At 51.5% G+C, this 13,614-nt stretch overlaps 1 protein-coding gene across 2 annotated transcripts in view; it reads right to left on the minus strand.

Moving 5' to 3' along the window:
- Positions 1 to 13,327, minus strand: part of USP48 (ubiquitin specific peptidase 48) — an 81,440-nt gene extending 68,113 nt beyond the window's left edge. The window contains exon 1 of one of the 2 annotated variants that reach the window (XM_062190583.1): positions 13,072 to 13,327. In XM_062190583.1, the coding sequence (XP_062046567.1) occupies positions 13,072 to 13,205 (134 nt within the window). In that variant the 5' untranslated portion in view covers positions 13,206 to 13,327. The remainder of the gene's footprint in view (positions 1 to 13,071) is intronic. The other variant, XM_062190581.1, reaches the window with a different exon arrangement.
- Between the last annotated feature and the right edge of the window lie 287 nt (positions 13,328 to 13,614).

Here is a 13,614-nt window from a genome sequence, read left to right on the forward strand (position 1 = left end):
GTGAGCTGTGAGGACACAAAGTTCCTCCCTTGCCCGTCCACCTTCCATCACACAGAGATACATAAAGAAGACCTAAACCAAACATAAAGCTCAAACCAGATGCTGTGCCTTGGTCTTGAACTTCCCAGACTCCAGAACTGTGAAAGAATACATTCCTGTTCTTTATAAATCAGCTGCTCTCACATATTTTGTTACAGAGCCACAAAATAAACTCAGGTAACAGTGTAACAGAATAAAAAGTCCAGAAACAGACTTCAATAGCTATGGTAATTTAGCATGCAATGAAGGCATCCAACCTAGTGGCCTGAAAGGACTGTAACAAACGGTGCTGGGATAACCAGGCAGCTATCTGTAAACACAAGAAGTTGGACTCACACTTCACAGTATGTTGCAGTACAAACTCCAAATGGAGCAGAGGTTAAATGTGAAACTTGAAACCATAGCAAGAGAAAAAATTAGCAAATTTCTTTATAACACTGGTAAGGGAAAGGCCTTTATGCTTCAAAATTTATACAGCATATAGGACCCATTAATCCAATCTCATAAAAACTTCCTACATGGCAAACAATCAAAGAAACCCATAACCAAAGTCAAAACACAATGAATGATGCGACGGAAGTGTGGCCCAGGGGCCGGCATCGTGGCTCAGGTTAAGCCACTGCCTTCAATGACGCATCCCATATGAGCTCCCTGTCCAGGCTGCTTCTCTTCTGCTCCAGCTGCCTGCTAATATGCCTGGGAAAACAGTGGGAAGTGGCCCAAGTGCTTGGAACCCTGCACGCACCAGGGTGACAGGAAGAAGCTCCTGGCTTCAGCCTGGCCCAGCCTGGCGGTTGTGGCCATTTAGGGCGTGAATCAATGGATGGTCTTCTTTGCTGTGTCTCTCCCTCTCTCTGTGTAACTCTGCCTTTCAAATAAGTAACCAAAATTTTAAAAATAACTCTTCTTAAAAAAAAAAAAAAAGAAGAAGAAGTGTGGCCCAGAGGGCTAAGCTGCTACTAGGGACACTGGTATCTGAGTGCCTGGTTCAAGTACCTGATACTCCACGCTTCCAGTCTAGTTTCCTGCTAAGGCTTCTGGGATGATAGCTCAAGTGCTTGGGTCCCTGCCACCCATATCTAACACCGGGATGGAGTTCCAGGATACTGACTTCAGCCTGGCCCAGCCCCAGCTGTCATGTGGCCACTGGGGAGTGAACTAGATTAAAGATCTCTTCCCCCACCATGCGCATGCACATGTATATGTGTGAGACTCTGCCTTTCAAACAAAATCAAAATTTTTTTTTTTTCCTGGACAGGCAGAGTGGATAGTGAGAGAGACAGAGAGAAAGGTCTTCCTTTTTGCCATTGGTTCACCCTCCAATGGCCGCTGAAGCCAGCGCATCGTGCTGATCCGAAGCCAGGAGCCAGGTGCTTCTCCTGGTCTCCCATGCGGGTGCAGGGCCCAAGGACTTGGGCCATCCTCCACTGCCTTCCCGGGCCATAGCAAAGAGCTGGCCTGGAAGAGGGGCAACCGGGACAGAATCTGGCGCCCCAACCAGGACTAGAACCTGGTGTGCCGGCGCCGCAAGGCAGAGGATTAGCCTGTTAAGCCATGGCACCGGCCCACAAAATCAATTTTTTAAAAAAAGAAGACAATGGCCGGCGCCATGGCTCAACAGGCTAATCCTCCGCCTTGCGGCGCCGGTACACCGGGTTCTAGTCCCGGTTGGGGCACCGATCCTGTCCCGGTTGCCCCTCTTCCAGGCCAGCTCTCTGCTGTGGCTAGGGAGTGCAGTGGAGGATGGCCCAAGTCCTTGGGTCCTGCACCCCATGGGAGACCAGGAGAAGCACCTGGCTCCTGCCATCGGAACAGCGCGGTGCGCCGGCCGCAGCGCGCTACCGCGGCGGCCATTGGAGGGTGAACCAACGGCAAAAGGAAGACCTTTCTCTCTGTCTCTCTCTCTCACTGTCCACTCTGCCTGTCAAAAAAAAAAAAAAAAAAAGAAGAAGACAATGAATGAAAAGACTTAAAACCTTTTTTGTAACTTTAAGCATGAAAAGAAGCTCAATCTCAGTTGAAACAGGAATGTAAACTAAAACTAGACACAGGGCCAGTGTTGTGGCACAGCAGGCTGAGCTGCCGTTTGTGATACTGGCATCCCACACTGGAGCTCCAGTTCAAGTCCTGGCTGCTCTGCTTCCGAACTAGCTTTCTGCTAAAGCAGCTAGGAAAGCAGCAGAAGGTGGCTCAAGTATTTGGGCCAGGACCATCCATGCTGGGGACGATGATGGCATTCCTAGCTCCTGGCTTTGGCCTGGCCTGGACATGGCTGTTGCAGCCATTTGGAGAGTGAGCCACTGGATGAAAGGTCTCTCCCTCTCTCCCTCCCTCCCTCCCTCCCTCCTTTGTTACTCTGCCTTTATTGGGCAGAGCTGTTTGTTTTTAAGGTTTACTCATTTGGGGCAAAACAACTCTACACAAATACCTGATGTGGTAATCAACAGTCCAGACACCTTCTGGATGGGTAGGGCCATGAACCAAGCTCTGGACAGTGAGCTGTGAGTATAGCCAAGCACTTCAATGCTGGACACTGACACAAGAGGCGACTGCTCTGCTGGGCATCCACTGACCAGGACAAGCAGGGCTCCCCGCCTCGCTCACCTAACAGAGAAACTCGCAAGCTTCGTGTACCAGGCAACACAGAAACTTTCACTGCGTTAAGCCACTGCGATTCAGGAGTAAACCTATCTCATGGCATAACCTAGGTCATCCTGCCCTGTATCTTGTCGTGCCTATAGGTCTGGCAAAGTCCAAAAAGTCTGAGAAGGCCATGAGGCAATGGGTGGTCTCTAAGACACTGCTGGTGAGGCTAAAAAACTGGGTGCTCTCCATGGAGGACAGCATTTGGTATGCAGCAACACTACCAGCTTGTTTATCCTCCACCCTGAACCCCAAAGGGGGACCCGCTCCACAACTATGAGTATTCTGTACATACACAAAACAGTGTAAAGAGAAAGTTATTTTCTGGGCATTGTTAGTAAGAGTGAAGACTGAAAACGAGCCCAGTGTACACTTACAGGAAACAGACTATCTAAATCATGCTAAATCCATGCAGTTTAACTGTACATGAGGACCCAGGAAGGGTAAATGTAAGTTTCTGGACTGTACACAAACATGGACAGCAGCTTTTATGTACAACAGGCAAAACTGTAAACAACTACCAAACGTTGGGGTGGGCACATGACACTGAGCTAAGTGGTGGCCTGGGTACCCACAGCCCATACTGGAGTTCTAGTCCTGACTACTCCATTTCTGATCCAGTTGCCTGCCAATACACACTCAGGAGGCAGCAGATTATGGCTCAAGTACTAGGTTTCCTGCCACCTATGTGAGAGACCTTGATGGAATTCTGCACTCTTGGCATCAGCCTGTCCCAGCCCTACATGCTGCAGGCATTTGAGGAATTAACTAGTGAATGCAAGATCTCTCCCTCTCTCTCTCTAGTCTTTCAAATAAAAATAAATTTTAAAATGTCAACAGAATAAAATTATCAAATATATTCACATCATAGAATGTAGAATATTCTACACACACACAAACTACTAACATATGCAACATGGATGAATTTCAGAAATATTATGTTGAGCAAAAAGACCGACACAAAAGAATAACTGCTGTAAGGGTCCATTAGTATGAGGTTCAAGAACAGGCAAAACTTAACTTACATAGAAAGAAACCTACAGAGCATAGAAATAAGAGGAAGGGATGGGTGAGGCCCAGTGCTGTGGTATAGGCAGTAAAAGCCACTTCCTGCAATCCCAGCATCCCATATGAGCGTCAGTTCAAGTCCCAGCTGCTCCACTTCCAATCCAGCTCCCTGATAATGTGCCTGGGAAAGCAGAGGAAGATGGCCCAAATGCACGGGCTCCCGCACCCACGTGAGAGACCCAGAGGAAGCTCTGACTCCAGCCATTGCGGCTATCTGGAAAAATGAACCAGTAGAATGAAGATCTCTCTTTTTTTTTTTTTTTGACAGGCAGAGTGGACAGTGAGAGAGAGAGAAAGGTCTTCCTTTTGCCGTTGGTTCACCCTCCAATGACCGCCGTGGCTGGCGCGCTGTGGCCGGCGCACCACGCTGATCCAATGGCAGGAGCCAGGGGCTTATCCTGGTCTCCCATGGGGTGCAGGACCCAAGCACTTGGGCCATCCTCCACTGCCCTCCCTGGCCACAGCAGAGAGCTGGCCTGGAAGAGGGGCAACCGGGACAGAATCCGGTGCCCCGACCGGGACTAGAATCCGGTGTGCCGGCGCCGCAAGGCGGAGGATTAGCCTAGTGAGCCGCGGCGCCGGCCCAGAATGAAGATCTCTCTAACTCAGTATTTCAAATAAATAAATAAATAAATCTTAATAAAGATTATTTTAAAAAGAGGAAGGGAGAATGATGGATCTTTCTGGAGTTTGACATCCACCTTGATGGGAGTTGTACATGTATCAAAATGCACTGAGCAGGCCGGCACCACGGCTCACTAGGCTAATCCTCTGCCTGTGGTGCTGGCACCCCGGGGTTCTAGTCCAGGTCGGGGCGCCAGTTCTGTCCAGGTTGCTCCTCTTCCAGTCCAGCTCTCTGCTGTAGCCCGAGAAGGCAGTGGAGGATGGCCCAAGTGCTTGGGCCCTGCACCCGCATGGGAGACCAGGAGGAAGCACCTGGCTCCTGGCTTCAGATCAGCGCAGCGCACCGGCCATAGCGGCCATTTTGGGGGTGACCCAACGGAAGGAAGACCTTTCTGTGTCTCTATCTCTCACTGTCTAACTCTGCCTGTCAAAAAAAAAGGAAAGTATTTTATTTATTTGAAATACTAGAGGAAAACACCGTGCAGTTGGGGGGGTCAGTGACCAGAACCTAGAATTTACATCCTCTTTCTTTTTTATTGTCATTGTTTCAGGAAAGCCGAAGATTGAGTATTTAAGTAAACAAGTTTCTTTTTTCAGGTTAAAAAAAAAAAGTAACTTTTATGTGTGAAATTGATTTAAAAAGTTCTGTTGAGAGTTCTCACTCCTCCTCTGTCACCATCATCCCATTCTCACATTCTCTGTAAGAAACAACTCCTGGGGCCAGCACTGTGGCACAGTGGGGTAAGCCACCATCTACAGTGCCGGCATCCCATATGCGTGCCAGTTCAAGTCCTGGCTGCTCCACTTCTTTTGACAGGCAGAGTTAGTGAGAGACAGAGAGAAAGGTCTTTCTTCCGTTGGTTCACCCCCCAAATGGCCACTAAGGCCGGCGCACTGCACCGATCCGAAGCCAGGAGCCAGGTGCTTTCTCTTGGCCTCCCACGTAAGTGCAGGGCCCAAGCACTTGGGCCATCCTCCACTGCCTTCCCAGGCCACAGCAGAGAGCTGGACTGGAAGAGGAGCAACCGGGACAGAATCTGGCGCCCCGGCCGGGACTAGAACTTGGTGTGCCGGTGCCACAGGCGGAGGATTAGCCTAGTGATCTGTGGTGCCAGCTACATATGAAGCTACTTCAAAAAGTTCCCTCCTATGTGCAGATAGCAAAAATGTTCATAGAGCCAGCACTGTGGTACAGTAGGTTAAAGCCATGGCCTGCAGCGCTGGCATCCCTTGTGAGCGCTGGTTCAGGTCCCAGTTGTTCCACTTCCAATCCAGCTCACTGCTACTGCACCTGGGAAAGCAGTAGATGGCAGCCAAAGTACTTGAGCCCCTGCACTTGAGGGGAAAATCTGTCTCTACCTTTCAAATAAATAAATAAATCTTTACTCCCCAGATGGCCGCAAAGGCTGGAGCTAGGCCGTCTGAAGCCAGGAGCTTCTTTATCTCATACATGGGTGCAAGGGTCCAAGCACTTGGGCCATCATCCACTGCTTTCCCAGGCCATTAGCAGACAGCTGGACAGGAAGTGGAGCAGCTGGGTCTCAAACCCGTCCCCATATGGAATGCTGGTGCTACAGGGGTTACTTTACCCATTATGGCACATTGCTGGCCCCACCCTTGTATATTTTAAAAGCTTAGGAATCCAGTCAGCCTTCCAAGATGAAATATAGAGTGCCAGTTCAAGTCCTGGCTGCTCCATTTCCCATCCAGCTTCCTGCTAATATGCCTGGGAAATCAACGAAAGATGGCAAGTACTTGGGCCCCTGTCACCCACATGAGACCAAGATGGTCTTCTTGGCTCCTGGCCCTCATTCTTACATGCATTTAGAGTGAACCAGCAGATAAGAGACCCCTGTCTGACTCTCTGCCTAAAATGAATAATTTTTTTTTTTTGACAGGCAGAGTGGATAGTGAGAGAGACAGAGAGAAAGGTCTTCCTTTTTGCCGTTGGTTCACCCTCCAATGGCCGCTGCGGCCGGCGCATGCGCTGATCCGAAGCCAGGAGCCAGGTACTTCTCCTGCTCTCCTATGCGGGTGCAGGGCCCAAGGACTTGGGCCATCCTCCACTGCCTTCCCAGGCCATAGCAGAGAGCTGGCCTGGAAGAGGGGCAACCGGGACAGAATCCGGCGCCCCAACCGGGACTAGAACGCGGTGTGCCGGCACCACAAGGCGGAGGATTAGCCCCTTAAGCCACAAAATAAATTTAAAATATTGTAAGTTTTGATATTTTTCCTTTTTTATAGGGGAAAAAACTCACAAGTAAAAAACAAAACCTGGGGAAAGGCCGGCACCATGGCTCACTTGGCTAATCCTCTACCTGCAGTGCCAGCACCCCGGGTTCTAGTCCCGGTTGGGGCGCCGGATTCTGTCCCGGTTGCTCCTCTTCCAGTCCAGCTCTCTGCTGTGGCCCAGGAGGGCAGTGGAGGATGGCCCAAGTCCTTGGGCCCTGACCCGCATGGGAGACCAGGAGAAGCACCTGGCTCCTGGCTTCGGATCGGCGCAGCGCACCGGCCATAGCGGCCATTTCGGGGGTGAACCAACGGAAGGAAGACCTTTCTCTGTCTCTGTCTCTCTCTCACTCTCTCTCTCACTGTCTAACTCTGCCTGTCAAAAACAAACAAACAAACAAAAAACAAATAAGAAAAAACCGGGGGAAAAAGATCTCCAACTGAAGTAAGATCCTGAAAATCAGCAAAAATGTGGTCAAAACTGGTCTTTGTGCTGTGGCTCAGTGTTAGGGAAACACTTGGCAGTGACTTGAGGAGTCCGGGCTGCTTTGCTTCTGATCCAGCTCCCCTCTAGCGCACCTGAGAAGCAACAGAGGATGGCCCAAGTACCTGGGCCCCTGCCACCCATGTGGGAGAGCCAGATGGAGCTCTGGGTCTTTCGCTTGGCCCAGAGGAGCTGTTGTGGCCATTTGGGGAGCAAACAAACAAAACAAAGCTCTCTCTGCCCCCCCCCACCCCCATGGATCTCCTCTCTCTATTTCAAATACATAAATAAAATAAATCCTTAAAAAAAGAAGATGGCCAACGGGGCAAACACTGTAGTGGGTGACCTGCATCCTTTATCAGTGTGCTTGCTCACTTCTAACTCAGCTTCCTGCTCATGCACCTGCGAAGCATTAAGTACTTGAGCTCCTGCCACCCATGTGGGAGACCAGGACGGAGTTCCTGGCTCCTGGTTTTCCCAATCTTTGCTGCTACAGTCATTTGGGGATTGAACCAGCAGATGAAAGCTCTTCACTCTTCCAAATAAATCTGTTAGTGAAAATGGCCAAGGATCCAGAACACAACTCCCAGGAAAAATACAGATGGATAGTAAATACAAAAAGATGCTCAATGCCACCATCAACCAAAAAAACAGTTGAGTAAGGGGGCCGGTGATGTGGTATAGCAGGTAAAGCCACCACCCATGGTGCCAGCATCCTATATGGGCACCAGTTCAAGTCCTGGCTGTACTCCTTCCAATCCAGCTCATGAGCAAGAAGCTGGAGAAGCAGAACAGCCTGAACTCAAACCAGGCCCTCTGATGTAAGATGTAGGCATCCCAAGTCGAGCCCTAACTGCTGCCCCAAACACCTGCCAACTGCTAGTTTCCACTAATTGCATTGGTGTTAAGAATAGGAAAGCTGTGGGTGGGTAACAAAGTCACTTACTGCAGGTGGTGGCCTTAAACCTTTCCAGTCTATCAAAAGTTTATCTTTACCCCTGGATTGCTCATCTTGCAGCCTAAGTGAAAACACTCACCATCCAGGTACAAGGATGACTACAGTGGCACTGTCTGCTATGTAAGAAACCAGAAGCCTGAAAGTTCCAGCAACAGGGGATTGGCTAAACAAATTACAATGTTGCTACTACCTCTATACAACAAAATATCACAGAGCTACCAGAAAGGCAGGTGTGTGTTTGAAATTCCTGCTGAAAGCATAGATTAGCTCTTGCCACAAAATAAAAACCAAAAAGGTAATGTGAGATGGATGTCAATTCACTTTGTCATAGAAATGACTTTTCTATCTACACATATCAACATCACATTATATACCTTAAATATACACAGTAAAATTTATCTTAAATAAGGTGGACCTCTGCACACTAATGTGGAAAAAGGCATATAAAAACAGGTTGTAAAAAAGTGTGAAATGTGACCCTGTTTTCTGTAAAATAACAATTGTGTATCTTTCTTGTATATAAAATATACAAGACAGAGAATTTAATTTCCAGTATTTTATCCCAGAGTCACCCTAGAATACTACCAAGCCCACAGTAGGTGCCAAAGAAATGTGAATAAATTAACACTTATTCCAGTGAGCTATGTAAGAGGTACTCAGTAAGTATTTGCTGAACTTCACATACACGGAGAGAAAAGAACTTCAAGGAACAGTTACACTATACACTATTCTGTACACATAGTAACAGTGGCTAGCTGTGGGCTTGGGATTGAGGAGGGCTTTCCCCGTCACCCAACACTCAGCTGAGGAGGATTCCTTCTCCAGCTGTCAGCGTGCTGCAGAGCAGACATCACACTGCACGGGGACAGACAAGAATGCTGGTTTCATGTCGCACGTAACACCTGTTACACCAAGTAACACGCTCACCTGGAAACTTTCAGGTTACAGCTGGGTTAGGCAGGAAAAGCACAGCATGCAGAAGAAAAAGAGCAATCAGCTTATGTCGGTAACCTCAAGATGAGTAAGAGGGTTCACTGTACCATCCTGCTTAAAATTTGCCGTAAGGTTTTCTTTTCAAACTCAAAAAATTCTATAATTTAATTTAAAAATTAGGGAAAAAAAAACTCAGATTGACCTGACTTGGTCTGAGGGGAACATGGCAGAAGGAACCAATACTATTAAGACTTTAACATGAGAAAAAAATCTTAGAAAGGAGGTGTCAATGAAACATCATTAACGCTTAGGAGAATAAATTTCAGATGGGCCCACTATGGAGCCTCAGCAGGTTCAGTCGCTACTTGGGATGTGCCTGGGTCAAGTCTCAGCTACTGCACTTCAACGAGCAGCTTCCTGGTAATTCTTCCGGAAAGCGGCAGCCGATGGTGGCCCACGTGCTTCCACCCATGTGGGAGACCCAGCTGGAGTTCCTGGCTCTTGGCTTTGGCCTGGCCCAGCCCTGGCTGTTTTGGGTGTTTGGGAAGTGAACCAACAGATGACAGACTGATAAATCTTTGTCTCTCTCTTCCTCTGCCTTTCAAATATATGTAAAAAATTTTTTTAAAGTTTCATAATGAGGCCTCCTGGTTTCATTAGAGTTCTGGTCTGGGGCTATAAAGCCCTAAAAGTATCTTAAACTGGCATAATACCAGCTAGAATGCTCCTTTTTTGGAATATTTTAATTTGGTAACAGTTGCATGCTGTTTCTAGAAAAAAAAAAAGACCTCTATACCCAGCTGAAAGTACAAATCAGTCCAGCCCTTTTTTTTCCTTGAAGATTTATTTATGTATTTGGAAGTCTGAGTTACTCAGAGAAGCAGGGGCAGAGAGGGGTCTTCCATCTGCTGGTTCACACCCAGATGGCCACAACAGCCCTAGCTGCATCGACCCGAAGCCAGGAGCCAGGAGCTTCTTCCAGGTGGGAGACCCACAAGAAGCTCCAGGCTCTGGATAGAATCAACTCCAGCTGTTGCAGCCATTTGGGGGCGTGAACCAACTGACGGAAGATCTCTGCCTCTCAAATAAATAAATAAATAAATTTAAAAATGAAAGAGTGTGTGGCATGCAGCTGGCCTAGCAGCGAAGACGCCGGCTGGGACACCTGCACCCCACACTGAGTGCCTGGGTTCAATTCCTGACTCCGGCTCAAGTCCAGCTTCCTGCGGATATGGGCCCTGGGAGGCAGAGGTGAGAGCTTAAGTGACTGAGTTTCTGCCGCCAACACGGGAAGCCTGGGTTGAATTCCTGGCTCCCAGTTCAGCCTGGCCCAGTGCTAGCCACTGGGAGTACCTGGGAAGAAAACCAGCAGAAAGCAACTGCTGTCAGACTCTGTGTCAAGAGAAAAAAGAGGAGAGGGGAGGGGAGGGGAGGGAAGAGGAAGGAAGGGGAGGAGGAGGGGAAGAGGGGAGGGGAAGAAGGAGAGGGGAAGAACGGGAGGGGAAGGAGAGGAGGGGAGGGGAGGGGAGGGGAGGGGAGGGGAGGGGAGGGGAAGGAGGGGAGGGGAGGGGGGAGGAGGGGAAGGAGGGAGGGAAAGAAAGTTCCTGACTCAGGCCTCGCCCAGCTCTGGCTGTTGTAGCCACCTGGGTTGTAACCCAGCAGTTGGAAGATAACTCTCTGCCTTTCAAATAAATAAATAAATCTTTTTTAGAAAATAGGATAAAATGCATTGTGCTCGTGAGGCTATGAGGAAACAAGACATTCCTCCCCATCAACAATGGTAAAGTGAGATCACCACTCTGAAGGTCAATTTAGCAATGTGAATAAAAATGAAAAATCAGTCAACAATTTTATTGTGAAGAACTCGCCTCCACCTGTACTGTTGGCCAAATCTCATCTAAAAATTAAGACAAGGGATGTTTGTAGGATTCTGTGGACAAAGCAGTTTCAGAAACGTAAATGGCAGCCCATTCTATGCCTGTGGCCAAACCCCTCATCCCCTCAGCTCTGGCATCTCACAGTAAACCAAGAAAAGATTATGATACATTCTGCCATCTCTTTTTGCAGAGTCAGAAGAAATGGCTAAGCTAACTGAGGCAGTGAGTGGGCCAAGAGCTTGCTCTGGTATTTTAAACTGCTTAAACCTTGAGTGGTGCACGGCTTATCAACACACCACTGTAGTAGGCTGAACTACATCAAAATGAAAACCTTTGTACTGCAAAGGACTCTGCCAACTCATACACACTAGCCAACCATACAGCGAACAGGGAACTTGAATCCAGGATGGAGAACTCTCAGCAACTCAAAAGTAATAACAAAAACCCGATTTAAACATGAGCAAAGGATTTTCTCCAAAGACGACACATGAATGGCCAAAACGCACTCGGGAAGATGCTCCACGTTATCAGCAGAAGCACAAAAGGCAGACAACAGTGAGAGTGAGGAACCTACAGGAGAGCAGTAAGACAGGGCAGCCTCTTTGGAAAACAAGGACACACCCTCGAGTTGGTAAGCGGCCTTACCACGTGACCCGGCAACTCGACTCCTAGGTACAAACCCCAGAGACCGGCAAACACACGGCTGGCACTCCGATGTTGGAAACAGCCAAGGGGCCCAAATGTCCAAGCTACGGAACGGGCATACACTGTAAGACGGTAGATCCAGCCGTGCAATGGGTATTATTTGGCAATAACAAACACACAAGACATGACATTCCACTCATCAGGAAAAGGCACATCAAAACCACAAAAGCCGGCGCTCCACTCCCACTAGGAATCAGCCTTGGAGAGGGAGCAGGAACTTCAGCAGAACCCCTGCAAACTGCTCGGAACAGGAGACGGTGCGGCTGCTGTGAGGTCCGAGTTCCCCAGTAAGTTACCAGGAGCCAGCAAGCCCACCCTCGGCACATACCCCAAAGAACCAGACAGGGCGCACAATAAAAACGTGCGGACCCACGCCCACAGCAGTCCCATTCACAGTAGCCAAAAGTAGCAAAAGCAGCCCTCAGCCGCGAAGGCGGGACCGGGGCGCCAGGGGTGTTACTTGCCATATGTTACAAAGCACGGATACTTGCTTGCTACAACACGGATGACCCTGCAAACTCTGGGAGCCAGTCACAGACTGCCACCGGCCTGGGAGCCCACCCACACCAATGCCCAGAGGGCAGATCAACAGTGCTTAGAGATGGGGAGGACGCGGGAGAACTCTGCGCTGCTCGAATGGGTGGGTGGGGGGAATCCCAATACCAGACTGGTGATGGGTGCACAACCCTAGGAATACATGGGAAAAAAAAAAAAAAACAAACACGCTGGGTTGCGCACTTTCCATGGGTGAGGTGTACGGTGTGCCAATCACAACTCCAGCTCTGTTGCACGCGGGCTTGTCACCCCAGTACGCAGGGCTGGAGCCAGACGGCCAGAGCCTGGAGTCGCTCGCTGCATGTTGGAAGCGTCCGCACCTGCTTCACCGCGAGCAGACCTAGCAGCAAAGCCGGAGACCACGACTTCCACATCCTCCGGCGCTACGGAGCGCCTTTACCAAACGCCCGCTCGGAGCCCGCTCGGACCCGAAAGGCAGGACGCGGAGGGCGGCACGCGCACGGCCCCACCTCGACCCTCGCCGTCGCGGGGCCGGCTCGCCACGGCCGGAGGCGGGCAGCCGGGGCGGAAGGCGCCGATGACGCAGGCCCCCACGAGCTGCTCTCTGCACCCACAGCCCCACGGCGGCCGGGGCTCCGGCGTCCGCACCGACGGCGGATTCGCCGAGCGGAGGCTCCCGTCCAGCAGGCTGCCTCGGAGCCGCGGCCCACGTACGCCAGCCAGCGGCGCCTGCTCGGCTCTCGGCTCCCCCCTTCGACCATCCCCACCGCCATCTTCCGGAGGAGACCCCGGAGCCGTCGCTACAGCGCTCTGGGCAGCATCACCTCCGCTCCGAGCCCGGGAAGGCTGCGTCCCCCCGGGGCGGCGGGGCCGGCGACCCGCACCCTCGCCCTCCCCCGCGCGCGGGGCCGCCGGCCTCCCCCCCCACCCCGCCCCAGCTCTCCAGGGTCCGGCGCCGGGCGAGGAGGGGCGCAGGCCCGGTGCGCGGCCCTCACCTGCACACGCCGCGGATGCAGGGCTCCAGCCAGATGCGGTAGGCGGTCTCGATGTGCTCCTGCGACACCTCCTCGGGCCGCACCGTCTCCGCCCAGCGCCAGGCGGCCTTCTCCAGCTGCAGCCGCGGGGCCATGGCCTTGCCCCAAGGAGCGCCTCCCCAGCCCGGCCGTCGCCGCCACCGCCGCCGCCTGCGCCGCTGCCCTACTGGGCTCCGCCACCTGCCAGCGAAGAGGACCAGGCGCTCCCTCAGCCAGCTGGCCAGTCAATCACCTGTGCGCGCCACTGCCGCCGCGCCCGCCCGCCCGCGCGCCCGCGCCCAACCCGCACGACCGGCCGCAAAGCGCCGCCGTCGACACCCGACACCCCCCGCGCCCGCGGACGTTGGCAGTGGAGCCCCCCTGCCGCGGAGGGCGCATGCGCGTTCCCAGCAGTCCCTGCGTCTCCCGCGCCTCTAACCGGACGGGCGGAGGAAGGGGAAGCGTCGGTCCCAGGCCGTCTTTGCCACGTCCTCACCGGCGCTGCTAGGGCGGAGGGCTCTCAGC

The sequence above is a fragment of the Lepus europaeus genome, chromosome 5 (genome assembly GCF_033115175.1).
Source record: "Lepus europaeus isolate LE1 chromosome 5, mLepTim1.pri, whole genome shotgun sequence".
NCBI lineage: Eukaryota > Metazoa > Chordata > Mammalia > Lagomorpha > Leporidae > Lepus > Lepus europaeus.